The 27,594-nt window shown below is 48.2% G+C and overlaps 1 protein-coding gene across 2 annotated transcripts in view; it reads left to right on the forward strand.

Moving 5' to 3' along the window:
• Positions 1–26,596, forward strand: part of FUBP3 (far upstream element binding protein 3) — a 42,311-nt gene extending 15,715 nt beyond the window's left edge. Inside the window, exons 5-20 of one of the 2 annotated variants that reach the window (XM_087704936.1) lie at positions 3,645–3,694; positions 4,027–4,083; positions 5,176–5,247; positions 6,150–6,207; positions 10,649–10,811; positions 11,563–11,661; positions 12,478–12,579; positions 13,863–13,965; positions 15,402–15,502; positions 15,627–15,768; positions 20,023–20,183; positions 21,049–21,122; positions 21,855–21,931; positions 23,171–23,242; positions 23,685–23,806; positions 24,896–26,596. In XM_087704936.1, coding sequence (XP_087561062.1) covers positions 3,645–3,694; positions 4,027–4,083; positions 5,176–5,247; positions 6,150–6,207; positions 10,649–10,811; positions 11,563–11,661; positions 12,478–12,579; positions 13,863–13,965; positions 15,402–15,502; positions 15,627–15,768; positions 20,023–20,183; positions 21,049–21,122; positions 21,855–21,931; positions 23,171–23,242; positions 23,685–23,806; positions 24,896–24,904 — 1,462 coding nt within the window. In that variant the 3' untranslated portion in view covers positions 24,905–26,596. The remainder of the gene's footprint in view (positions 1–3,644; positions 3,695–4,026; positions 4,084–5,175; positions 5,248–6,149; positions 6,208–10,648; positions 10,812–11,562; positions 11,662–12,477; positions 12,580–13,862; positions 13,966–15,401; positions 15,503–15,626; positions 15,769–20,022; positions 20,184–21,048; positions 21,123–21,854; positions 21,932–23,170; positions 23,243–23,684; positions 23,807–24,895) is intronic. The other variant, XM_087704935.1, reaches the window with a different exon arrangement.
• Positions 26,597–27,594: the final 998 nt, after the last annotated feature.

The following is a 27,594-nucleotide window of genomic DNA, read 5'->3' on the forward strand; positions in this document are numbered from 1 at the left end:
TTGGGAGCGCCGGGAAACGGTGGGGCAGTTTCCATCTCCTTTCCTAAGCCTTCTGCTTCAGAACATTGTATTTTATTTTATTTTAGGGGTTTTTTTTGGGGGGGGAGGGGACATTTGTGGTGTGTTGACACAGCAGAGGCTCGCAGTTAATAAATATTTACGTGATGCCAGCGAGTGATGAAGTGGAAAACAAAAAGATAGGCTTGGGTGAGATTTGAAGAAGGGAAGGTCAATATCGGATGGATGGATGGAAGAGATTAGATAGATAAATAGATAGATAAGATAAGATAACATAAGATAGATTAGATAGATAGATAGATAGATAGATAGATAGATAGATAGATAGATAGATAGATAGATAGATAGATAGATGATAGATAGATGATAGATAGATAGATAGATAGATAGATAGATAGATAGATAGATAGATAGATAGATAGATAGATAGATGGATTAGATGGATAGATGGATAGATTGGATGGATGGATGGATGGATGGATGGATGGATGGATGGATGGATGGATGGATGGATGGATAGATAGATAGATAGATAGATAGATAGTTTAGATAGATAGATAGATAGATAGATAGATAGATAGATAGATAGATGATAGATAGATAGATAGATAGATAGATAGATAGATAGATAGATAGATAGATAGATAGATAGACAGACAGACAGACAGACAGATAGATAAGCAATTAAAGATGGATGGATGGATGGATGGATGGATGGATGGATGGATAGATAGATAGATAGATAGATAGATAGATAGATAAGAAACGAAAGGAGGTGGATGGATGGATGGATGGATGGATGGATGGATAGATAGATAGATAGATAGATAGATAGATAGATAGATAGATGAGATAGATAGACAGACAGACAGACAGACAGACAGATAGACAGATAGATAGATAGATAAGCAATGAAAGATGGATGGATGGATAGATAGATAGATGATAGATAAGAAACGAAAGGAGGTGGATGGATGGATGGATGGATAGATAGATAGATAGATAGATAGATAGATAGATAGATAGATAGATGAGATAGACAGACAGACAGACAGACAGACAGACAGACAGACAGATAGATAAGCAATGAAAGATGGATGGATGAATGGATGGATAGATAGATAGATAGATAGATAGATAGATAGATAGATAGATAGATGATAGATAAGAAACGAAAGGAGGTGGATGGATGGATGGATGGATGGATGGATAGATAGATAGATAGATAGATAGATAGATAGATAGATAGATAAGAAATGAAACAAAGGGAGATGGATGGATGGATGGATGGATGGATGGATGGATGGATGTATAGATAAGAAAGGAGATAGATGGATAGATGATAGGTAGATAGATAGATAGATAGATAGATAGATAGATAGATAGATAAGAAACGAAACAAAAGGAGATGGATGGATGGATGGATGGATGGATGGATAGATAAGAAAGGAGATAGATGGATAGATGATAGATAGATAGATAGATAGATAGATAGATAGATAGATAGATAGATAGATAGGATGGATAGATTAGATGGATGGATGGATGGATAGATAGATAGATAGATAGATAGATAGATAGATAGATAGATAGATAGATAGATAGATAGATTAGATGGATAGGATAGATAGATAGATAGATAGATAGATAGATAGATAGATAGATAGATAGATAGATAGATAGATAGATAGATAGATAGATAGATAGATAGATAAGAAACGAAAGGAGATGGATGGATGGATGGATGGATAGATAGAAAGATAGATAAAAAACAAAAGGAGATAGATAGATAGATAGATAGATAGATAGATAGATAGATAGATAGATAGATTAGATGGATAGATTAGATAGATAGATTAGATAGATAGAAAGAAAGAAGAAAGAAAGAAAGAAAGAAAGAAAGAAAGAAAGAAAGAAAGAAAGAAAGAATCAGGACAAAGATTAAAAGGAGACAGTCCCCGTTTAGTGACCAGAGTTATGACAGACATCCCTCCAAAGGGTATTTATGACCTGGTTCTGGAGTTCTGACAGCAATTGGAGGTTTTCAAGAAGAAATTAGACATCCATTTGACCGGGATGGTATCAGATCTCCTCCTCTTGGGCAGGGGGTTGGACTAGAAGACCTCCCAAGGTCCCTTCCAGCCCTTTGATTCTATGATATCAAGGGTGTTTATGACCTGGTCCTGGAGTTCTGATAGCAATACATATTGAACCCATTTGGGACGCTTGGAAATTGGCTGATTTTTATGTTTTTTTGCCAGTTTCCACCACAAAAAACATTTATGGGAATGAATGGAGCCTGTTTGGTCTAGTGATTAAGGCACCATGCCTAAAATCACAGCATCTATTTTTTTTTAAAAAAAATGTTCTGTTGGCTATTTATATATTTATTTCTGAGCCATGAATTGTGTCACCGGGGGGAAAAATATCCAGGAAAAAGAATCCATTACAAGACTAAAACATCACTCAAGTGATGCATCACTCACTCTGACCCATTTCATTTCATTTCATTTATTGAATTTCTATGCCGCCCAATCCCGAGGGACTCCGGGCGGCTTACAGAAATGAAAAAATTAAAAAGAATTTTTAAAAACAATGGGACACAACAAGGTTAAAAAAGGAACTCGACAAACACCCAGTCAAAAGGGGGCTGGACCTCAATCAAGGGGTCAACAGCCCCAGGCCTGCTGGAAAAGCCAGGTTTTAATGGCTTTGTGAAAAGCTATGAGAGTGGGCAGGGCCTGGATCTCTGGGGACAGCTCATTCCACAGGGCCGGAGCGGCAACAGAGAAGGCCCTACTCCTAGGCGTCGCCAGCCGGCATTGTCCCGCTGAAGGCACCCGGAGAAGGTCCATCCTGTGCGATCTTATTGGTCTAAGGGAGGTATGTGGCAGAAGACAGACCCAGACCCAGGTTTTTAAGGGTTCATTTAAACAAGAGGTTTTTAAGAAGAGAGTGGACAGCCATTTGTCTGGAATGGTATAAACACTCCTGCTTGAGCAGGGGGTTGGACTAGAAGACCTCCAAGGCCCCTTCTAACTGGTTATTTTTTTAAGAGGAGATGGGCTGCATTAGGTCCAGCTAGGTCCATTAGTGGGTGCTAAAAATTGGCACTAGAGAACAGTTAAGAGAATTCAAGAGAGGCTGGACCATTTGTGGCAACGTAAGGATTCCAGGCTGTTCCCTCTCTTTGCTCCACCTCCACCTCCTCTGTAGCTAATGATTTATAGGCAAAAATGAGTCAACTGGGCCGAATTTTAAACCTGCGTCTAGAATTTACTCCTCTTTTGTTTCCTCTGGGAGGGGCCAATCACCTCCAAGGTGTGGCTTTACTCCCAAGTCAACCCTGCTTTCTCAGCTGTCCTTGTCTCCTGGCAGCTCTGTGCATGCGCACACTGGGAACAGGCTCACACTGTTCTTCTGCCTCGCTGCTGTCTAGCTCCCTCTCAGCCCCCAGGACTGGCCCAGGTTCCTCCCCAACCTCCTCACTGCCCGACTCTGCTGACAGCTCTCCGCTAGCCACCACCGAGCCACAACTCTAAATCTGATTTTTTTTCCCCCCCTTTCTAAACTGTGACATTATAGAGGCAGAAACCACGATGCTTTTTCTTTTCTGTTCTCTTCAGGGCGGTAATAACCGAAGATTTCAAAGTGCCTGACAAAATGGTTGGTTTCAGTAAGTATTTACCGAGGACTGGGGGTGGGGGTGAGGTGGGGGGGTGGGGGGCTTCAGCACTCCTTCCGCAGGCGATCGGTTTGCGTTTTCCAGTAGAGATCCGCCTTCCTTCGGCTGGAGCCATTAACCGACCTCTGAGCTCGTTGCAATGGTGGGATGGAAATTGTGGGACGAGAAACTTCTCAAAACTATTAAGAATAAGATAAGCGGCTTCTGTCTGTTGCGGACATCTGCTACAGCCAGACTCTGCCTTAGAATAGTTCGTTTAGTGACCGTTCAGAGTTAACAACGGCTCTGAAAAAACTGACTTATGACCCTCGTTTCACACTTAGGGCCATTGCAGCCTCCTCATGGTCACCTGATCCAAATTCAGACTCTTCCAGAGACAGGTAGAATGAATGGTTGGGGGAAGTGAGTATACCTAACGGAGAGAAAGACTTGGGGGGTGACATGATAGCAGAGCCCCCCCCCCCAATACTGCCACAGAGAGGAGGGGCTCAACCTATTCTCCAAAGCGCTTGAGGGCAGGACAAGGAGCTCATCAAAGGAAGATTCAGCCTAGAACTAAGGAGAAATTTCCTGACAGAACAGTTTTTTTTTTCCAGACTATAAGATGCACCTTTTTGCCTCCCAGAAGGGGGTGAAAATGTCCGTGCGTCTAATAGACGGAATATTGCTGAAGCCTTGCCCACCCACTGCCCATTTTATTTTTGGCCTCCGCGTGTCTCTTTTTTCAGGCCGTTTTGGAGGCTTTTCTTGGCCCGCTTTTGAGGCTTTTTCTGGGCTGTTTCTGAGGGTTTTCAAGGCTTTTTTCGCCCCCTTTTTTTACGCTTTGGGGGGCCGTTTTTGAGCCTTTTTTCGGGCTGTTTTTGAGCCCTTTCAAGGTCCATTTTCAAGGCTTTTTTTCTGGGTGTTTTTGAGGCTTTTTTGGCCCACTTTTGAGGCTTTTTCGTGGCATTTCCCCCCCCCCCAAAAAAAAGGGTTTTAAAAACCCTCAAAAACAGGCTGCAAAAAGCCTTGAAAATGGGCCAAGAAAACCCTCAAAAGTTGGCCAAGGAGAGCCTGAAAAACTGGCTGGAAAAAAAGCCCCAAAATGCGCCGAAAAAGCCTTGAAAATGGGTAGAAAAAAGGCTGGAAAAGGCCCTAAAAAAGGGCCAAAAATGAGGCTGGCAGAGGCCAAAACCCCTTTTGTTTTGTTTTCCTCTTCTAAATTTAGGTGTCTCTTATAGTCGGGTGTGTCTTATAATCTGAAAAATATGGTAATCAGTGTAACAACTTGCCTCCAGAAGTTGTGGGTGCTCCATCCCTGGAGTTTTTCAGAAATAGACTGGATAGCCTTTTGACTGGGGTGGTATAAGATCTCCCCCCCTTGAGTAGGGGGTTGGATAGAAGACCTCTTGTGGTCCCTCCCAGCCTTCCATTCTACATTTTATGTCCTATGAGTAAGACGCCTCTTGATGTTGGTTTAAATTCTTTTGCAGTTATCGGCAGGGGCGGAGAGCAGATCTCCCGGATTCAGGCAGAATCAGGGTGCAAAATTCAGATAGCATCAGGTAAGGAGTTTTGGGGAAGAGGGGTACACAATCACTTGATATTTTTTTTTGCTCCAATCCGTTTCCTTATTTAGAGAAAACCACTCGCGTGATTGCATGGGTCCCAGTTGTGTTTGTGGTGTGGGGAGTCATGGGTTGGTGTTTATGAGCCACGTTTGGTGGCTTAGCACGGCATTCTCCCACCTGAGCACCTTCTGGCTAAGAATATCTTAAGAATGTCGCTTTCTTTTCGTGGGCTTCTAACTGACTCCAGTCTCAGGGTTTTTTGCAAGCGATGGATATTAATCGGGGAGGCCCTGAACGTTGAATTGGGCCACATCATTTGAATTTTGCAGTTACAAAAGAGGGGTCCCTTAGCTTGAGAGCTTGTGAAAGAGAAATTCGGCCTAGAAATAAGGAGAAATTTCCTAGCAGTGAGAACAATAAATCTGTGGAACGACTTGCCACCAGAAGTTGTGGGTGCTCCATTCCTGGAGGTTTCTAAGAAGAGATCGGACGGCCATTTGTCTGAAATGGTACAGAACAGTGGTGAAATTCATTATTATTTTTTTTACTACTGTTTCTGTGGGCGTGGCAGGGGAAGGATACTGCGAAATCCCCATTCCCTCCCCGCTCTGGGTCCAACCAGAGGTGGCTTTTGCCGGTTCTCTGAACTGCTCAAAATTTCCACTACCGGTTCTCCAGAACCTGTCAGAACCTGCTGGATTTCACCCCCCGGTACAAAGTCTTCTGTCTGAGCAGGTGGCTGGACTAGAAGACCTCCAAGGTCCCTTCCATCCCAGTGACTCTATGGATTATAGCCAGCCCTGTCTACAGAGGCCACGTTTTATCTTTCTAAACAAAGCTGGCAGCAAGGATGGACAGAATCCGTTGACATTTTTTTCCCCTTATTCTCTCGGCAGACAGCGGTGGGATGGCAGAACGGCCATGCATGCTGACCGGATCTCCAGAGAGCATCGAGTAAGCATCTAAAGCCCCCCCCCCCCCCCCCCCCCCGGTATCTGTGATTTCCTTTCACCCCCCTCACCTCTGTCCTCTCTCCTTTCTTCTTTTCGGTTCTCCCCTGATCTCTTTTTACTTTTCTCCACGCTGCCTCGAAACAAGCCACGGCCTGCTAGCCCAGTGTTTCCCAACCTTGGTGACTTTAAAGTCCTGTGGACTTCAACTCCCAGAATCCCCCAGCCAGCATAGCTGGGAAACACTGTGCTAGCCGACCTTCCAAGCGTGTTCTTGACAGCCAGAGCACTTTTACCCGTCGAGGATTTTCCCTTTTCTGTCCCGCAACTTAGATGCTCCTTCGAGCCCTGTATATACACCCCTGTCCCTGAGCTTGCTTTGTGCTGAGGGTGTTTCAATGCTAAGAACTGAAAAAGGTTTAATCCCTCCAAGCTGTCAGATTTGCAAAAGTAGGCCACAAGGATAATCGACTGGTTTTTATCGCAGGAAATATTTCCGCCACCTAGAAACGCCTGGAGAATAAATCTGTTCCTTCCTTCGTCTACAAATCAAATTTAGTTGTTTTTAAGAAGGTCTCCAGGGTGGGAAGTGTGGCTTTTGAGAGGGAGAGGGAGAGAGAGAGAGAGGAAGAGAGAGTCAGTCCTGTTTTAACTCCTACCCCTCTTTTAAAATTGCCCCGAAACCCCTCCTTCCATCTCATTAGCCCTCAATCCTTTGCCCTAGTTCTCGGCAGGATAAGGCTCAGGAAGAACGTCAAGATCTTGAAGGACCTAGTTCTCATGAAGTTAGAGCTCGGTTTCAGGCTTACCAAGAGATGGTCTTCCATTGGTGCCTGCCCTGTTCTCCCCCCCCCCCCCCCCCAAAAAGAAGACCAGCTGGAAAATAAGACACAGCATGAATTTTTCAGGATGCTCATAATATAAGCCCTACCTACTAAATATTGAAAGAGGGACTGAGAAACAGCCAGTTCCGTTATGGGATTTCCAGATTATGCAGCTTCAAGAACGGAGACACCATGAACAAAAATTAAGTACAGATAGGAATTTACTAAAATGTAACTGCCTCTGGAGTTCCCATTTGAAAGGAGCTAATTCAAAATCTGTACACCAGAAACAGTTTTCCCTCCCCAGTTATAGACATATTGTTATCCTCTTCTTCAATACTAGATATTTTGATGACTGTATGTATCACCCTTGAAATTCTGTCCAGCTCGTCAGCCTACATTTTGCAAACATTAAGCAGAATTGATTCAGTAAATGAACGAGGTACAGAAAATGAATGTACATTTTGAAATTTGAATAAGAAATTTCAGTTAATATTTTAACACCGTTATAGTTCTAAATAGAATTGTGCCGTGTTTTATTTTTAAGCAATTAAAAATGTTCACAACAAACAGTAATATAGAGAGATAGAGATAAGATAAGGTAGGTAGGTAGGTAGATATAGAGATAGAGATAGAGAGAGAGATGGAAAATTAAGCCCTTTGGAGCAAAAATTAATATGAGGCCCAGTCTTATTTTCGGGGGAAACACGGTAGAAGGAATAAGGTGGCCGAAGGAAACAGGAAGCCCTTTCTCTCCTGAGCGTTTCATGGTTTCTCCATCCCTTTTTGTGAAAAATCAGGCTGGGCACCAAGCCCTCTTGGAGAGGGAGAATGAGAAGAGCATGCTATGTAAGTGGGCCTCGTAGGAAGCCCAGAAGCCACCAGAGATGACGGTGGGCAGGAACCTCTCCTACCTCGTCCCTTGCAAGGGAAGGAGTCTGGGGAAAGCCACCTTCGGCAGCGGAAGTGATCCGGCCATTTCTCCTCCATCCTAACCTCCTTTTTTGCCTTGGACCGATGCATGCCCATCAGTTTTCCCCCAACCACTCGTTCAGGGAGGGGAAGGAACCATAACCCCGATTGCAGAGTCGCGGCTGCTGCCCTCCCCCTGTCCTTCCCTTCACCCTTCCGCTTGGCAGCCCAGCGAGGGAGGGTCTGGAGGGGGGGGGCGGGTGAAATTTCTGCTCTCTCACGCCCTATAGAAACTTTAGGGACAGTATTTCCTCCCTCCCCCTTCTCAGGAGCTGAGTTTTCCTCTACCCAAGGAGCTCTTGCCGCTGGAACCACGGGCCTCCGGCTTACAGGATCCCACTTAACAATATGGACCTGCTCTCACTCCCCCAGCCTTTGGGTAGGTGGGTTTTTTCCAAATCCATCCGTGGGAACCTTTTCCTTTCTCCTTTTAAATTTCAGCAGAATTACATTGGGGTGATTAACAAGTGTTGAAGGAAATAAACCCTGGACATTTTGAAAAGTTAGGGTCTTTCTTTCCTTCCTTCCTTCTTTCTCTCTCTCTCTCTCTCTCTTTCTCTTTCTTTCTTTCAATTGACATTGCTCTGGTCCCATTTTTCTTCTTCTGACGTTGGGCCTTAGGGGGTGGGGAAATCTGTACACGCCAAGGGACAATACATATACAACAGCCTTGGTGCCATCTTAGAGGGCTTTGAGGTTCTGCCCTGGCTGCTCTTCCTGGTTCGGAGTGAGTCCTCCTCAACTCTCGAGCTCATCTTCTGATCAATGGATTGGTTCCCCCCCCCCCCCCCCCAAAAAAAACAACAACCCTGCATGATGTGGAGCCTGGGGCAGGGGCGTGAGTGCATTTGAATTGGGCCTCTTATCTGTTCAAAACTTTCTTTGCATCCAAGGGTTTGATTTGCTTCGGCCATTTTTCAGCCAAACCGGCAGGAAAAAGATGACTCCGATAGGAGAGGATATTTGTTAGCTCGGGGTTGAACTGCGGGGTCCTTGGTGGTTCTCTGAGCTTGGTGTCTTTCTGGAAGATGTTTCATGACCCAACTAGGGAGCATCATCATCAGTGCTAAAAGCTAAGCACTAGCTCTCTTCTAGCACTGATGGCGTTACGTGGCTGGGTTCACGAAACGTCTATAAGAGAGCAACCAGGCTCTAACAGCCAAGCTCAGGGAGCACCGAGGACCCTACAGAAATTGGCTCGTTGACATGCTGTAGCCTCCGGGGCTTTCCGGTTGGACAACGGATGTCGCCAGGACTTCCAGCCATCACAACGGTTGCGAGACACGACGGAACAGGAGGGTGTGAGGGTTGTGGCGAAGACACACAGAGCCAGCCTTGTCTTTTGTCCTGAGCCCCCACGGACTAACGGAGGTCCATCCGAGGGGGTCGCCTGACTTCGATTGTGACATTCACGGAGAGTCCCGTCCACTAACCAAAGCTACAGGTGTTTCGGAGACGTCAGGGAGAGTCTCAAGCTTTCTACAAAGCCGGAATCTCTCAAGATTGACAGCCAACCTAGTTTGAGGGATTATTATGAGCCCCGGTGGTGCAGTGGTCAGAGTGGGGTACTGCAGGCTACTTCTGCTGACTGCCGGCTGCCTACATTTTGGCAGTTCGAATCTCACCAGGCTCAAGGTTGACTCAGCCTTCCGTCCTTCCTTCCAGGTGTATCAAAGGAGGATCCAGATAGTTTGTAAAACCGCTTAGAGAGGGATGGAAAGCAGTGTAAAGCGGTATATAAGTCTTAAGTGCTATTGCTATTTCTCCCTTTCTAAATGCTTTGAATCTCCCGTCTCAAGCAGGGGTGCTTGAGGGTCAGGAATTCTGGGAGTTGAAGTCCAGAGGTCCTTCAAGGGGTCTAGAGGGGGAACTTGACATAGAGAAAGCCCCCCCTCTCTTTTTCTTTGAGGTGGGGGCTCGGTTGGAGTGGAGAAAAGCCACTTTCCAAGCAGGAGAAGCAGAACTTTTAACAGTGGGGTTAAGACGTGTCACCCCGACCCTTGAAGTGATGTTTCCCACCCGAAATCCAGTTGTTGTCGTTGTTGCGACAAGTCAAGTTACAGGTAGTCCTCGAACTTACAACCACAGTTGAGCCCAGCATCCTTTCTGTTGCTAACCGAGACGTTTGTTAAGTGAGTTACGCCCCATCTCACGACCTTTCTGGCCATGGTTGTTAAGTGAATCACTGCAGTTGAGAAGTTAGTCCCATTCTCTCCCCCCCCCCCCCGGGTTGTTAAATGAATCCGGTTTCCCCGTCGACTTCGCTTGTCAGATGGTCGCAAAAGGGGATCACCTGACCAAATAGGAGCATCTGAATTTTGGTGACCACGGTCATAAGTGTGAAAAACGGTCACTTTTTCAGTCTTGTAACTTTCTTGTAACTAAATGGTCACAAAACCAAGTGTTGTAAGTCGAGGGCTTTCTGAGCTCCCATTTCTCTTTTCTTTTTCTCCCCCCCCCCCAAAAGAAACTTCCTGCGTTCCCTTCTAGACCCAGACAAGGGGGGAGCGAGTGGCATTTCTTATCCGGTTTCCTTGAGATTTTTCTTTCTTTCTCTCTTCCCCCGCCCCCCCTTTCCTTCCATCCCTTCGTCTCTCTTTGTGTCCGTCGTTCCCCTCTCTCCCCTACCCCATCCCCCGACTCCCAAAGGCAAGCGAAACGGCTCCTGGGCCACATCGTAGACCGTTGTAGGAACGGACCCAGCTTTCACAACGACGTGGACGGCAACAACACAGTGCAAGAAATCCTCATTCCAGCCTCCAAAGTGGGCCTGGTGATCGGGAAAGGCGGTGAAACGATAAAACAATTGCAGGTGCGTACTGCGTCGCCTCCTGCCTCCCCGTTCTCTCTCCATCCACCTGCTGCGGGGGGTCCTCGAGTTCCGGCCTCATCAGAGCCCAATATCTGCAGAACCTGGCAAGGAGCCTCGGAGAGTCAGGAACCAATAAAGGGAACTAATTTTGTCTCCTGCAAACTCCACTCCCCTTTCACTCCTCTTTTATTTCCTCTGGGAGGGGCCATTCATTGTCCACCTGTGGCCTTCCTCCCAAGTCGACCCCTGTTCTTTAGTTTCTCCCTTCCTCTGGCCACTCTGCGCGTGCGCACACTGGGAACAGGCTCCAGCTGTTCCTCTGCCTCACTGATGTCTGACTCTGAAGGCAGCTGATAACTGTCAGACGGCCCTGGCCCCTCTCTGCCTCCGACACAGAGCCCTCACCAGAGCCTTCCCCGGACTCCAGGACTGGCCCATCTCCCTCCCCAACCTCCTCACTGGCCGACTCTGCTGCCAGCAGGCCACAACAGTGCCATTGGAACTTTGGACAGTCACTAAATGGCCTGACATAAGTTGAGGACCACCTGTTTGTTAAAATGACCAAATCTCTGGCGCTCTTGTCATTTCCTCCTCTTGTCTTATCTTCACAGCTGTCAAGCAGGTTTTTGTGGGTGGGGGTGGGGTTTTTTTTTTTTTTTTTGGCATTTCATTTATTTTTGTAGTTTCTCCTCCCTTCTCCCTCCCCCCCCCCCATCTCCCATCTCCCATTATCTGTGCAATGCGTATGTAGGAACGGACTGGCGTGAAGATGATCATGATCCAAGATGGGCCTTTACCGACCGGAGCGGATAAACCTCTTCGGATTACGGGAGATGCTTTCAAAGTACAGGTGTGTATCAGAGAGGATTCGGCAGGCAAAGAGAGAGAGAGAGAGTTCGTGGATGATTTGGAATAGGATCCCCGAGAGAGAAGGTCTCTGTGTTTGTGGGTTAGCTTGAGATTATTTTTCTGGTGTGTTCCCCCCCCCCCTTTGGTTTCTTTTTACCTTTTTTTATAACCTTCTCTCCAAATTGAGAGTCTTAAAAAAAGGCGATGCGAATCTGTGCATTGGGGGACAAAGGGGACAATCCAGGCTGGGCGGTGCTGGCGGGAATAGAATACCGCGTTCCCCTGAAAATAAGGCTGGGTCTTATATTAATTTTTTGCTCCGAAAGATGCATTGGGGGCTTAAATCCTAGCACAGGGATGTCTAACCTTTCGGTCATCGCCAAAAGCACATGTCCATGTGCCCACACCCATAATGCTGTGCGTGCATGTGCGATACCCACCCCCCCCCACATACATATGCACGTGACAACTCCTGTGGCCCGTTTTGGGCCTAGCCGGCCTCCCTGCAGCCTCCAGGGAGCAAATATGAGGCGCTGGGTGGGTTCGCCCCCCGCACTCCCCCCACCCCCATACATACATGCACGACCCCACTGCTGCCCCATGCATGCACGCGTGTCTCCAGCATGTGCCCCCCCCCCCACCGCACGGCAGAGGCCCAGAAATCATCTGGCCAGCGGGAGGAGCTGAGCTGGGAGGACGGCTCGCGTGCCCTCAGAGCCGGTTCCAGGCCCTGATCCTGGGAGACCCAAAGGCAGGTCCCCACCCAGCCCTCCCATTCACTGACCCGGAGCTCTTTTCTCCCCTCGGAACCCTCCAGCAAGCCCGTGAGATGGTCCTGGAGATTATCCGGGAAAAGGACCAGGCCGACTTCCGGGGCGTCCGCAACGATTTCACCTCCAGGATGGGAGGAAGCATCGAGGTAGGTGTGGCTGTGGGACCTTGGCTGCGTCTTCTCCCTCCCAGGAAAATGAGGACGTATTCTTTTTTCTTTCCTTTTGGCTACGCTAAACGCATTTTACAGGGTCTGAAGGGACCTTGGAGGTCTTCTAGTCCAACCCCCCTGCTCAAGCAGGAGAGCCTAACCAGTGGGGGAGAATCTATGGCACTCAGACCCCTATCTGTGGGCACGTATGCCATCGCACCACTCAGCTCCATCACATTTCTCCCACGGGGGGAGAGAGAGGGAGGGAGAGGGAAGGAGGGAGGGAGATAGAGAGGGAGGGAGGGGAAGAAGAGAGAGAGAGACAAAGGGGGGGGGGAAAGAGGGAGGGAAAGAAAGAAATATTACAAAAGTTTTTTTCTTTTTTATCGTTGCTAAACGTAATATTTCAAAAGCAGGAAAAAAATGAAGGGGCATAAAAGTGCATTTATCATGTTTTTCTTAGAACAATTAGCTGAACTCTGCGTTGTTTATCATTATCTTAGGTAGTAAAACCTCATTATTCAGGTGAAATCGCCATGTTGGCACTTTGCAATAATTAAGTGGGTTTTGGGTTGCCGTTTGGGCCTGAAAGGTCTCTGAAAGGTTCTCCATCACTGCCCAAGACCATGATGGACGAATGGCCGTCCGGTTCTCCTCTTAAAAACCTCCAGTGATGGAGCACCCACAATCTCTGGTGGCAAGCTGTTCCATGGGTTAATTGCTCTCACCATGCATATAGCAATAGCAATAGTTAGACTTATATACCGCTTCATAGGGCTTCCAGCCCTCTCTAAGCGGTTTACAGAGTCAGCATATCGCCCCCACCGTCCAGGTCCTCATTTTACCCACCTCGGAAGGATGGAAGGCTGACTCAACCTTTGAGCCGGTGAGATTTGAACCGCCGAACTGCAGTCAGCTGAAGTAGCCTGCAGTGCTGCATTTAACCACTGCGCCACCTCGTCTCCCTCCGAATAACAGAGTTGAAAGGGACCGTGGGGGTCTTCTAGTCCAGCCCCCCCCTATTCCATTCCAGACCAACGGCCGTTCCCAAGCCCAGTTCTAGATTCCTCCCCTCTCTGGCCGCAAACCCCTCTTCTCGCTCCCTTCCCTGGTCTCCAACCAAACTGCAGCGTGGGATGAAAACGCCTTCCGGCATTGAACGCATGAGGCCAAACTCCCATTTTGATACTTGGACCCGGTTCAGTTGGGGTGTGGATCATGTCCAGAGCCCCCCCCCCTCCCCTCTCCCCTCGCTAGAATAACCCTCCCTTCGTCCGCAGGTCTCTGTGCCCAGATTTGCCGTGGGGATCGTAATAGGAAGAAATGGCGAAATGATCAAGAAGATTCAGAACGACGCCGGGGTTAGGATTCAGTTTAAACCAGGTTTGTTTCTTTCAGTGGTCTGACCCAGGTTTCTGATGAGGCACTCTGGACCAGGGGTCCCCAACCTGTGCCCCCCACCACCACATGCCTCCGTGGAAAATTTGTTTTTCACCAAACTGCCTCCTTTATGAGTTGCGGACTTCAACTCCCAGAATTCCTGAGCCAGCTCTGGACTATTGGTGCTTAATATGGTTTAATCATGGCTTAGTTCAGAGCTGGCAGCAGATTCGGCCAGTGAGGAGGTTGGGGAGGGAGATGGGCCAGTCCTGGAGTCTGGTTGGGGAAGGCTCGGATGATGAGGCCTCTGTGTCGGAGGCAGAGAGGGGGCCAGGGCCGTCTGACAGTTACCAGCTGCCTTCTGAGTCAGACATCAGTGAGGCAGAAGAACAGCTGGAGCCTCTTCCCAGTGTGTGCATGGGCAGAGTGGCCAGATGAAGGGAAGAGCTAAAGAACAGGGGTCGACTTGGGAGTAAGGCCACAGGTGGACGGTGAATGGGCCCTCCCAGAGGAAATAAAAGGGGAGCGAAAGGGGAGTGGAGTTTGCAGGAGACAATCAGTTCGTTGCCAAGTTCTGCAGATGTCGGCCTGGCAGCTCTCCAAGCCAGAGAAGGTCTGTGACTGTAAATCCTCCCTGGAAAGACTTTGCTGGATGTGAATGAGCAGAATTCACAGTCAATTAATAAAAGGGGTTTTTTGTGGAGACCAGGAGTCTCCTTCAGGCTCTTGGGAAGCCTCGGACAGAACAGAACTTTAGGCTTGCAATATATATATATTAGCCTACTGGTTATCCTCAACATACGACCCTATTTGAGTCTGCAATTTTGATCGTAAGTCATGACGGCCGTAAAGGGCAGATGATCACGTGACCCCACCCAGTTTTTACCCCTTTTTTTTGTGGCAGTTGTAAAGCAGCCCCCTTGTAGGTGGATCAGCCTGGGTTTGTGTGTGTGTGTGTGTGTGTGTGTGTGTGTGTGTGTGTGTGTGTGTAACCATGGCAGCCCTGCTTAAAACAAACGGCTGAAATTTAGAAAGCTGGCAATTTAACTGAAGCGGGTTTTTCCCCCCCTTTTATTAACATAAAAACAATGGCAAGCAATGAAATGAGTGAGATTTTGCACATGTGGTTTATCAGAAAGGTTTTCAGGCGGAAGCCACTAAAAGCCACGTCGGTCTGATGGACAACTACAACAACCGTCCGTTCAGTGGCCGTTGGAGGTTACAATGGCCCTGACAAAATCTGGCTTACGACCGTTTTTCATGGCTGGCTGGCTGGCTGAGGAGTTCTGGGGTGGTGTCCCTGGGGGGGGGGGGGATGTTCTTCACAACTCTTAAACGTTTGGGGACGCATTCACACCCACCGTGAATCTCCTTCCGTCTCTCTGCTGTCCTTCTGCTCTTGTTTCACTGGGCTTCCCCCTCGCTTCCCCCCCCCCCAGATGACGGTATTAGCCCAGAAAGAATTGCCCAGGTGATGGGGCTCCCCGAGCGATGCCAGCACGCAGGCCACATTATCACCGAGCTCATCCTCACGGCACAGGTGGGTCAGGCTGCGTGGGTAAGGGAGGCGGAAGGGGCCTTGGAGGTCTTCCAGTCCAGCCCCTGCTGGAGCAGGAGGCTCGTTTCCCGCGTGTGGTCAGAGGTGCCGCCTTCTTCCCTCCCAGGAGCGCGATGGTTTCGGGAGCCTCGCCGTCACCCGGGGCAGAGGGCGCGGACGGGGAGACTGGAGCCTGGGCACCCCCGGCGGCATGCAGGAAATCACTTACACGGTGCCAGCCGACAAATGTGGCCTGGTGATCGGCAAAGGTGAGTCGCAGGGGGGGGGTAATGTCACCCTCCCTTCCCTCCCTCTTTCCTTTTTCTGCTTTTCCTTCCTCTCATTCCCATCTCCTCCCTCCTTCTTTTCTTTTTCTGTTTTTCCTTCCTTCCTTCTCCTCATTCCCATTTCCTTCCTTCCACCTTCCCTTCCTCTTCCCTTTTTTTGCTTTTCCTTCTTTCCCTCTCCCCCTTCCTTCCTTCCTCACATTCCCATCTCCTTCCCTTCCACTTTTCCTTCCTTCCTTCCTTCCTTCCTTCCTTCCTTCCTTCCTTCCTTCCTTCCTTCCTTCCTTCCTTCCTTCCTTCCTTCCTCGAATGCCGCATGGCCGTTTAAGTTCTTGGAAAGCAGCGAGCCAATAATCCCCCTCAGAAAGACAACCAGCAAAGTCAGAGTTGTCCTCCAGGGACACTTTGGGGGGGCTTGAGAAGGGCCCTTCGCCGGTCAAGGGCTCCCTTTGCGCCTCCGTGTCCGACAGCTCGTAGCGGCCTCTTTGGAGCTCTGGCGGGGTGGGGGGGATGTGGGTGGGGGGGCTGTATTTCCATGATAAACCCCCGTCCTTTTGACAGCCTGCTCCCTGTCAGCGCTTGGCTTTTTAGCCCGGTTTGATTAATGGCTTTAGGATTCTGTGTCCAGCTGTGGGGCCCCGTCCTCCCCCGCCCTCCCCTCCCCTCGTCCCCCCGCCTGAAGAAAGGCAGCCCCCAACCCTGAATAGCCGTCTGCAGACGAGCCCCATGTGTTCAGCAGGTGAAAAGGGGGCGAAGGCTTGTTCTCTTCTCCTCCGGCCCTCCAGTCTTCGGCCGAGGGATGGAGAAGAGTTTGGGATTCACCCTGTCCCCCCTCCTGACGTCAACCGGCTGAAACCTGGAAGCCTCCCCCCCAAAAAAAATTCCTCCGTCAGGCCCGACTCAGGTCTGGTTTATTCCTCCCACCAGTAAAATAAGGCATAAAATAAGGGACGCGGTGGCTCAGACGCTGAGCTTGTCGATCAGAAAGGTCGGCAGTTCGGCGGTTCGAATCCCTAGCGCTGCGTAACGGAGGGAGCTCCCGTTCCTTCTCCCAGCTTCTGCCAATTTAGCAGTTCGAAATTATGTAAAATGCAAGTAGAAAAATAGGAACCACCTTTGGTGGGAAGGGAACTGTGCGCCTTCAGCATTTAGTCATGGCAGCCACATGACCACAGAGACGTCTTCGGACAGCACTGGCTCTTTGGCTCTGAAACGGAGATGAGCACCATCGCCCCCTAGAGTCAGGAACGACTAGCACAGATGTGCGAGTGGAACCTTTACCTTACAACATAAAATGTAAAATAACAAGATTAAAATATGACCATGTTCAATTAGCAACATTAATTGAATTCTGTCACTCTGCCAGGAATTCCTCTGCACTGATCGGGAAAGAAACGACAGGCAGGTAGTCCTCAAACCTACGACAATTCATTTAGTGTCCACCCAAAGTTGCAACAGCACTGAAAAAAATGATTTATGTCCATCCAATGGCCAATGAAGAATTCTATTTCACACTTACGGCCATTTTTGCATCCCCAAGGTGACATGATCAAACTTAGACCCTTGGTGACTGACTCATATTTGTGACGGTTGCAAGCATCCGTGGGTCACGTGATCACTTTTTGTAACCTCCTCCTGACAAGCAAAGACAGCGGGGAAGCCGGATTCGCTTAGCAACCGTGTTACTAAATTACTGCAGTGCCTCACTTAATGTCCGTGGCAAGTAAAGTCGTAAAATGGGGCAAAATTCATCTAGCAACTGTCTTGCTTAACCACAGAAATGTTGAGCTCAATAGAATCCACCGTCTCCTTGTGATTGGCCCAAAGTGACCAGTGGTTTTTTTTTTCACTCCTAAGGCGGGACTAGAACTCCCCTGTCCCCTGGTTTCTAGCCCGATGCCTTTGCCACCATTCCTGGGTTATTGTCGTCGTTGCTTTTTAAACAAACCCCGATTGCAGGCTTCGAAATCCTTAGCAAGGTTCCCTGCAACCCAGAGGAGGCTGGGAAACCTTTGGGAAAAGCCCCCCCCCCCCCAACCTGTTGCGAAGGCCGGGCGGAGCGAATGTTTCTGCGATGCTGAACTAATTGGCCCTTCTCCCCCTTCGCCCCCTTTGGTTTCTGGCCGGTCAGGAGGAGGGTCAGGCATCCCCCCCCCTCCCGCCTTGTGTGAAGTTTCCAGCCTAAGAATGGAGGCCTTGTGCGGAGGAGCCCTTTGTTAAGCAAATTTCCTCAAGGCAGCAGCCAGACCAACATCCCTCCCTCCTGGTCTCTCTTGTCTTTGGGCCCCTTGTTCCCTTTGGGAGCTAAATTTTCATTCGTTGTGCTCCACCCTTCTACAAGCCTTCCCTTGTGTGTGTGTGTTGGGGGGGGGGGGCTTCATGTTCTCCCAAGTCTTGGCAGCCACAGGCTTCTCCACCAGCCCTGGCTGATCCTGGAGAGCCCAAGGCCGGCCGCAAAGTGGTGACTTCTTACAAGGCAGCCTGGGGGGCATTTCTCCACCAGCAAATCCCAAACTTGGCCCTGAGTGATTGGAACACGGCAATTTGGCAGGAGGTTTTATGCGTGATCTTGTTCCGTTTGCGTCTCGCTTCCGGGCGAGTGATGGGTGACATATGCACTGGATAAATAATAAAATTTAAAATAAACGTGAACTAGTAAAATAAGATCAAATGCACTTTTAAATAGATAAACAAATAAACTAGGGGTGGCATGATAACAGCCTTCCAATACCTCAGGGGTTGCCCCAAAGAAGAGGGAGTCAAACTATTCCCCAAAGCACCTGAGGGTAGAACAGGAAGCAATGGGTGGAAACTAATCAAGGACAGAAGCAACTTAGAACTGAGGAGGAATTTCCTGACAATGAGGACCATTAATCAGTGAAACAGAAGTTGCCTCCAGAAGTTGGGAATGCCCCAACACTGGAAGTCTTTAAAAAGATGTTGGATAGCCATTTGTCTGAAGTGGCGTAGGGTTTCCTGTCTAGGCAGGGGGTTGGACTAGAAGACCTCCAAGGTCCCCTCCATCTCTGCTGTTCTGTTCTATCCTATCCTATCCTATTCTCTTTTCTATTCTATTCTCTCTTCTATATTCTATTCTATTCTATTCTACTCTTTTTCTCTTTCTCTTCTAAATGACTGAAGACTGTTCTCGCATGGGAAATGTTTTGCATTGAGCGCAATGGGGGCCAAGGGTTTAGCATTGTGAAGTGATCCATTTGAGGGTCTTTGAACGAGATGCTAAAATTTAGAAGAGAGTATTTGTAGCTGTGGGTTGGTGTGGTCTTTGGTGCTCTCTGAACCTGGTGGTTTTCCAGCAGACATTTCAGTACCTGACTGTGTCATAGCATCAGCGTTAGGAGGGAGGAGGGCTTGTGGAGTGGAGGAGGCTGAGGAAGCCTTCAGGAAAAGACTTGTTCTGGGATGGTGTAAGAAGGTTGGACTAGAAGACCTCCAAGACCCCTTCCAGCCGTGTGGTTCTAAACACTCTGTGTGTCTTCCCCCCTGGCCCTTTCCCTGCATGCCCAAAGCACCAAGCTTAGCTCTCCCTCTACTCTCTGGGAAGGGGCCCCTCCCTCCTGGGCCCCTGGACTGCCATGGTGGGGTCTGCCAGAAGAAGCCGCTGAAAGAAGCCACGCCAAGGGAGAGGTGCACCTTGGGAGTTTGCTTTGCTCTGCTCTATTGTCTTTGTACCTCGTAGAACGAAATTAAATGCTGTCTTCCGTGTACATTATAACTGTAAAAATAATAACACAAATAAACATCCTTTACATTCTATATAATTGAAATTGAAAACTAAATATTGCACTATACCGTAGAATTCAGTATGGTTCCTGCCCTGGGATAGAAGCTGTTTTTCAGTCTATTTGGCCTTGTTTTTATTGTCCTGTACCGCCTGCCAGATGGTAATGGTTCAAAAAAAAAGGGGGTGCCCAGGATGGGTTGAAATCTTTGGGAATGTTTTGAACTTCCTTAAGGCAGCGGGAGCCATAAAGCTCTTCCAAAGAGGGGAGGGGGCAGCCAATGATCCTCTGGGCAATGACGTTGGCCCCTCTGGAGCGCCCTCCTATCTGCCCCTGTGCAGTTGGCAAACCAGACACAGGGGCAGTAACCTGTGACCTATAGCCATTTTACCTAGTGGCCGTCCTGGGGCCGTGTCATGAATTCGGGAAAAGGCGTCGGGACGGACAAGTTTCCGCGCTCTCGCCCAGCGTCTCCCTCGTCTTTGTCCTGCTGCAGGAGGGGAGAACATCAAGAGCATAAACCAGCAGTCGGGGGCCCACGTGGAACTCCAGCGGAACCCCCCTCCCAACACGGACCCCAACGTTCGGATATTCACCATCCGGGGAGTTCCCCAGCAGATCGAGCTCGCCCGGCACTTGATCGATGAGAAAGTGGGGGTGAGTCCTGTCTCCTTTCACCCTCTCAGGCCAGCTTGCTCCTTCCAGGGTGGCCGATGCAGCCCCCGCCCCAAACCCCCTCCCCACCCTCCGACGTGGTTCAGGTTTGCTGCTGCGGGATCCGCTGGAAGGCGTAGAAAATGCTCCCGCGAATTCGTTTGTTTTCCTGCGCAAATGAGAATGTTTGTCTCATATCCGTAATCCGCGAAGGCCCTTGGGCTGTATTTCTCAGTGCGAGGGAGGGGGGACCGTGGAGAAGCCCCCGCTTGTCCCAACCATCAGCTAAAAAAACCAAACTTTTGTTCATTCCTTCATTCCCACCTTTACCATTTCTATAAATAACTCAAGGTAGCTTACCTAATCTTCCTTCTGTTTTCCCCACAAACAACAGCCCTGTGAGGTGGGTTGGGATGGACAGATTGACCCAAATCACTCAGGTGGCTTTCACAGGTGGGACTAGAATTCACCGTCTCCTGGTGATTGGCCCAAAGCCGCCCGGCTGGCTTTCGTGCTGCAGGCAGTACTAGAACTCAGTCCCCTGCTTTCTAATCCAGCACCTTCCTCAGTGAGCCACGGGGGCCCTTGGGGACCACTGGAAGGGAGGAGACCCAGAAACACCCAGCTGATGAAGACGGGCCCCGCCATGTTTGCGTCCTTTCCCAAGACACAGATTTTCAGCAGCCCTGATCGCAAGAGACACCCCCCCCCCTGGCTCCATAGCTGACCACTCCTCCCTTTCACCCCGAGTGCCACCGAGTCGCCCGCAGCCCCTGAATGCCCCTCAAGGCTCCCCCTTGTCACTCAAATGGGGAGACTCCGGTCTAAGTGACAAACTTCCCCCCCCTCCCCATGATGTCTTTTTCAGGGCACCAACCTAGGTGGCCCCGGGGGATTCAGCCAGGGACCCTTCAGCCAGCCGCCTGCGACGACTCATCAAAAGTAAGAACTCTTTTCCCCCTTCCTTTCCTTTTCCTTCTGTTTCTCCCAGCATCAACTGCCGGTCCATAAGGCTGCGTCCTTCTGGGTGCTTGAGGGATGCAGACAAAGGCAGTTCTCTCTCTGCTTTTGAAACTCAGGGTCAGAATCGGCAGAGGCCGGTGCTCCTAGGGGGCAGAGGGGGGGGGCTGGAGGGGGGGAGGAAAACAGGGGTACAGAGGTCCCAGCATCCGAGAGACAAAAGAGACAGGCCTTGCCACCTGAGCCCCCGGCTCCTGCATTGCTAGGTAGTGGGTAGTTCCCAGGCCGAGGAAGGTTCAAGTCAGAGTTGCGGTTAGGGTCCCCTGCGAGGTCCTGCACGAGGGATGGGAAAAGGGGCTCAGAGCAGTGCAGCTCGCCCTCCATTCCTCCAGGACCAATAAAGGCCAATATTTGTAGCTCGGTGTTGAAATGAGAGCATCCTTGGCCCTCTCCGAGATTGGTGGTTTCCTTGCGTGACCCAACTAGGTAACATTATCAGTGCTAGAAGGGAGTGGGGGTTTGTGGAGAAGAGGAGGAGGAGATGGAGGAGGAGGGCCGTGGAGTCCTTGGTACTCTTTGAGCTTGGATATTTTCTTGCAGACGTTTCATTACCCACCTAGGTTACATCATCCGTGCTAGTAAGGAGTGGGGTTTGCTCTCATTGGGCGGGAGTGGAAGGATTCTGCATCAGTAACGCTCTCTTGTCCTCCACAGCGGTCCCCAGGCGTTCATGACCCAGGGCTGGGGAAGCACTTACCAGACGTGGCAGCAACCAGGACAGCAGGTCCCAAGTAAGCCTCTCCCCATCCTAGAAATGGAGGGGGGATTTTTTGGTGGGGGGGGCAGTTTGGAGACCCTCAAGTCAAGATACCTCAATTTTCTGCTGCAGCGTTTTGCTTGCAAGGGGCTGCGATGGCAGCTTTTCCCCCAAAAAGGATTTTGCAATGAAGCAGCTTTGCCATAATTGTTATATCCTCAGCAGCCACATCACCCTTCGTCCTTTTTATTCCCACTTTCTGCCACCGTTCTTCCGATGCTTCAGCCTCTGGTCCCCTCATCCTCTTTGTTGCTCTTCTCCGCACTCTCCGTGCTCTGGCATACGTAGAATATGTTCCGTCAAGAGTTTGGGCAGCCTGGCCATTATTACGCAATAAACCCAGGACCCAAACGGAGCACACAGAATTGCCGTTAAGACAATTCATAGTGGTTTATGTATACATATACACAGACAAAGACATGATGGATGGATCCCTTACCCTTACTCAGCTACAGATACAAGGAGGGAAAGAGGAACTCCCTCCAATGGGCCACCTACCGTATTTTTCAGAGTATACAACACACCTTTTTCCTTCAAGAAAAGGGGGTGAAAATCTGGGCCTTTTTTTTGCTTGTTTTTGCCCCCCCCCCTCACCAATCCCCCAGCAGCACTCTACAAGCCGCTTAAAAGCTATGCAGGCCCTTTTTTTTTTGACAAAAAAATGGGCCAGTTTTCGCGAAAAACGGGCCGTTTTTGGGAGGTCTGCAGAATGCAAAAACTTTGTTTTTAATTTGCCTCTTCAAAATCTTGGTGCATCTTATACGCCGGTGTATTTCATACTCCAAAAAATACGGTATACATAAACACCCCTGCATTGCTGAATCATCCTCATTGCATCAGCTTACTGTTTGCAGCTTACAACCTTACACCAGCTGGCAGCTATTAAATCCTCATTACCTGACGCTCCTCCCATTTAAAGCTGTACAGGTGATAATCCAAACTGCTTTGACATAGTCTTTATACTTCTGGCAGCTGTTAAATCCTCATTACCTGGCATGTATATGTTGGAGTGTGAGAAACTGACCAGGACTGCCAGATAAAGCAGGGAATGGTCAAAAGCACATCCTGCCTTTGTGTTACATGACCTTTTCCTCCCATCGGTGGGTACAGGATCCCAGGTCATCTTCTGAAACGTTGATCCATGAATATCTCAAGGGGTTTAGGCCTCCGTCCGGCTGCTCTGTAACCTCTTCTTTTTCTTCCCTCCGGGTAGGTCAGCAAAGCCAGCAGCAGAACAGCCAACCGGATTACAGCAAGGCATGGGAAGACTATTACAAGAAGCAGAGTGAGTAGCACCTTCGGCCTTGCGAGGTTCTCTTCATGGGGCTCTAGAGCAGTGTTTCTCAACCTTGACAACTTGAAGTCCTGTGGACTTCAAGTTGCCAAGGTTGGGAAACACTGCTCTAGAGAACAGAGAAGAGGCGGCGTAGCCCAGAGCTGCACAAGGGGCAGAGAAAGGAACCCTCCCTCGTTTCTCAGGCTGCAAAAGGGACAGTGGGAGATTTGAACCTCCAGACTCGCAAGCGTCTGTTATGGCAGCCGTGCAGTAAAGTGGAATTAATTCATCTGTTGGAGCCCTGGCCCAAATCGTAGCCCGAAGCAGGAATCCCGGGGGAGGGGGGGGGGAGCTATTGGCGAACGGGGTAGGTGGGCTACTCCCCAGCTTCCTCGTCGGCATCTCCTTTACCCCTCTTCTCTTCCTCCTCCCTCCTTCCCCCCGTTTCCAGGTCACGCTGCCACAGCTGTTTCCCAAGCCAGCAACCAGCCGGACTACACAATGGCCTGGGCCGAGTATTACCGACAACAGGCAGCCTTCTACGGGCAGACGCTAGGACAGGCTCACAGCCAGGTGGGTGTTTCCCTCGCACGGAGTCTGCCGCCTTTAAGCCCACCGGATGGGTTCTCTGGGCGCCCCCCCTAGAACAGGAAGAGCCGGCCAGGAAAGCCGCCAATCCCCCGGGGGAAAAGGGCGGCATATAAATGAAATAAACTAACTTAATCCTGGGCAGTTCACAGGGAAGCTTGAAAGACCAAAAAGAGGCTTTTAATTTTAAGTTCCTTTGCAGTCAGATGGCCGGCTAATAAATCTACAATAATTTTAAAAGCAAAGAAATCACAAATAAAGGTATTAACCCTCAACCAAAACAGAATTAAGCAGGTTTCTCGGGGAGACTGGAAGGGCCACAAGGCTGCCTGGCTTCAGCCCTTTTGAAACCCATAAATAAAGTCAAGAAGAGCTCAGACAGTCCTCGACGTACGACCACAAACGTGCCCAGCGTCCCTGCAGCCAAGCAAGGCAGTTGTTGAGTGAGGTTTGCCCCATTTGACGACCTTTCTTGCCACTGTTGTTAAGTGAATCACTGCAGTTGTTGGTCACACCAAGATGGCTTCCCCCATTGCCTTGGCTCCCGAGCGACACTGCGCCCGTCATAAACATGAGTCAGTTGCCAATTTGGGTCACATGGCCAAGGAGATGCTCCAACCGTCATAAGTGTGAAAACTGGTCATAGGTAGCTGTTTGAAATGTTTTTCACACTTATGACCGTTGCAGCCTCCCCGATGTCACGTGAGGCGGTCGCAGCGTTTCCCGGGGTCACGTGACCCCCCCCCCTTTTGCGACCTTCCGACAAGCAGAGTCAACGAGGAGGCTGGATTCATTTAACGACCGTGTTCCTAACTGTGGCAAGAAAGATCATAAAACACAGAAGGGGTTTTTTGTTTTGTTTTTTAAACCAAAGGAATTGCCAAAAGGTTTGCCCAGGGAGGGCCTGGACCTGACAAGGGGACCTTTACGGTTGCGGGCGAGGAGGGCGCGTGGGGTGGGGATGATGGGTCTGGTTGTCTTCCCCATCTGCAGAGTCAGGATTGAAAAAGCCGTTGAGCGTTTTTAATTCTGTTTCCACTCACTTTTATATTCTTTTGTTCTTTATTTTTTCAGGAGCAGTAGAACAAGTTTGGTTCTTCTTCCCTTTTTTTCCTTTTCCTTGGAATCATTGTGGAAACAAACCTTTTTGTAACAGAGGTTTCTAGATTTGCAACCGTTTGAAGATCTTTCTTTCTTCCTTCTTTCTTTCCTTCCTTCCTTTCTTTCGTGAAACACTAGTGGTTAGGATAATCTTTACTGAACTTTTTTCTAAGAATCAGGAACAATTAGTAACGTGTACTAAACTTTACGGACATGCTACGTCATTCTTCTTCCTTTTCCTTAATTTCTGCTTTTTGTTTTTGCTTTCGTTTTATATTGTTCGGGGAGGATCCATTTCCAAAATTGTAAGGAAAAAAAAAATGACAGGAAAAAATAATAATAAAAAGAGCACGAAGCGAAACTCTGGGAAAGATGATTTGGAGGGAAGCCGACCAACAGCTGGCATCACAACTTTCCCCTAAAGCTGTGACGTTTCAACAAATGGGTTTTGTGTGCGCGTGTGTTTGGGGTTTGTTTTTTTTCTCCCCCCCCCCAATCTCCTCTCCTTGTACTTTGATTTTAAAATCTTTTTTTCTGTTGAAACAGAAAACAAACAGACAAACAAACAAAAACGCTTGGAAGTCTTAGGTGGTATGTAACAAATTCTAAAAGAAAAGAAAATGAATTTTTTTAAAAAAAGAAAACAGTATTTAAATATTCTTAAATATGTAAATTCATTAAATATTTTACTTCTAATTTTTCTTGTACCTTGGCTGTCTTTTTTGATTTTATTGCATTTTTTTAAAAAAAGAAGAAACTGAATTATGCTATGTATTGTAATTAATTATGTGAATTCTTTATTGGGACAGTTGCTGTTTGCTGTCAAGTTCGTTTATCGCGGGTGGGGGGGAATTTTGTAGGGGCTGTATAATTTCTAGAGATCTAAAGGGTTAATATAAAAGCAATGTGTTAATTTTTTAGTGAGACTATTTTCCTTTCTATGTTTCCCTGGTTGGTTGCATTTGTAAATCTAAGACCTCCAAGCATCTCTTTAAAAACAAAAAAACAAAAAAAAGAGCAAAATACTTTTTGTCTATTTCAGAAATAAATACTGTTATTTTTAATATTAAGATGAAACTGCTATTAGTATCTTTAACAAGCACTGTGGAACATTAAATCCTATAAAATAGTAGTAACTATTTTTTAATTCCAGGGTGTGTGTGTTTGCTTTTTGGCTTTTTTATTTTTTTTTCCCCTTTGTTTTTAAGTATTTTCTTACCTTAATATTTGTCAAATTTTACTAGAGGAAGTAAAAATGAAATCTAGTATTAACCATAGGTATGTTCTGAATAATTTTTTGATTTAATAAAAGGGATAATATGCTTTCCAGTGTTCACTGTAGTGTTTTCTTGTACAGATAACAGTGTATTTTTAAAGAGAAAAAAACAAAAACAAACGGAAGTAAAGCTATTTTTTTCTTGACATTTTTAATTGATCTATGGGACATTCCGTTTTGAATTGTACCGAAGTTGCTGTTTTAGGAGCTTCCTCGCCCTCCCTCCCATTTCTTTATAATGCTTGAAATGTCTAACTGTATACAGGATATATATATATAAAAAAATATGAAAACAATTGGATAATGTTCAGCATGATGTTTTAAAACGAAAAATGTTCTTTTTATTTGACTGACAGTTGCATTTTACACTCTCTCTATAATAAAAAAAAATTCCACACAATTACATTTCTGGGTGCTGTGTCGGTGTCCTCTTACACACACACACACACGCACACACACACACACAAATCGCATTTAAAAAACAGGGTCTCGGTTTCCCCTCTTTAGTTTTCTTTCTCTGCTTTCCATTGAAGTTTATAAAGTTGTTTTTCTTAGCGGTTTAGTCTTCCTCCGGCAGCTGAAGAGTCATAAGCCCATAAAGATGAGAACAGAGCGTCCCTTACACTCCGGTTATTATTCCCCAGTCAGAATTCAGAAGCCACCACTCCAAATCCCCCCGTTGGGGGCTGAGGTGAAGCACCTTGGCCATCCAGGATGCCTGTTGTCCTAATCCAAAGAAAATTAGCTTCAGACACGTGGCGGCTCCCCGTTGCTCAAGAAGCAGGCTAGGTTTTCTGCGAATGCCCCCTCCTCCGTTGGATGTGGTCGTGTCTCCCCTCCAGGATGGAGCCTTCCTGATCCTAGGAAGATCTTCTGGGGAAGGGATCCCTTAAAAGGGAGATCCATGCTTTGGGGGGGGCAGAGGATCGGAGAACATTTTAGGTGTCCTGCAGAGGAATCCCCGTGTGGTTTGATGGGGACCAATGGAACGTGCCCCCTTTCCAACCAACCTTTCGCCCTCGCACACCTGCCTAAGACATGGTCACCTTGGGAGGTCCTCCCATCACCCATTAAGCCCCCCCTTTCCTTCCATTCATGATATTATTTCCCCCCCCCTCCCTCCAAGCTTAGACTCCAAAAATCTCTCCATCCTTCACTTTTCTCTCTTTAACCGTTCTTAGTCCTGCCCAGTGGGGAAATTCAAATTTATTTACTGCCGGTTCTCTGGGCGTGGCTTGGTGGGTGTGGCAGGGGAAGGATACTGCAAAATCTCCATTCACCGCCCCCTCCTTTCAGCCTGAGGTTCTCCAAACTACTCAAAGTTTCTGCTACCGGTTCTCCAGAACCTCCTGAATTTCATCCCTGGTCCTGCCCAATTTCACGAGCTTTGCCAGCC

The sequence above is a fragment of the Thamnophis sirtalis genome, unplaced genomic scaffold (assembly GCF_051295495.1).
Source record: "Thamnophis sirtalis isolate CommonGarterSnake01/CBP01778 unplaced genomic scaffold, rThaSir2_p1.2 scaffold_2, whole genome shotgun sequence".
NCBI classification, from domain to species: domain Eukaryota; kingdom Metazoa; phylum Chordata; class Lepidosauria; order Squamata; family Natricidae; genus Thamnophis; species Thamnophis sirtalis.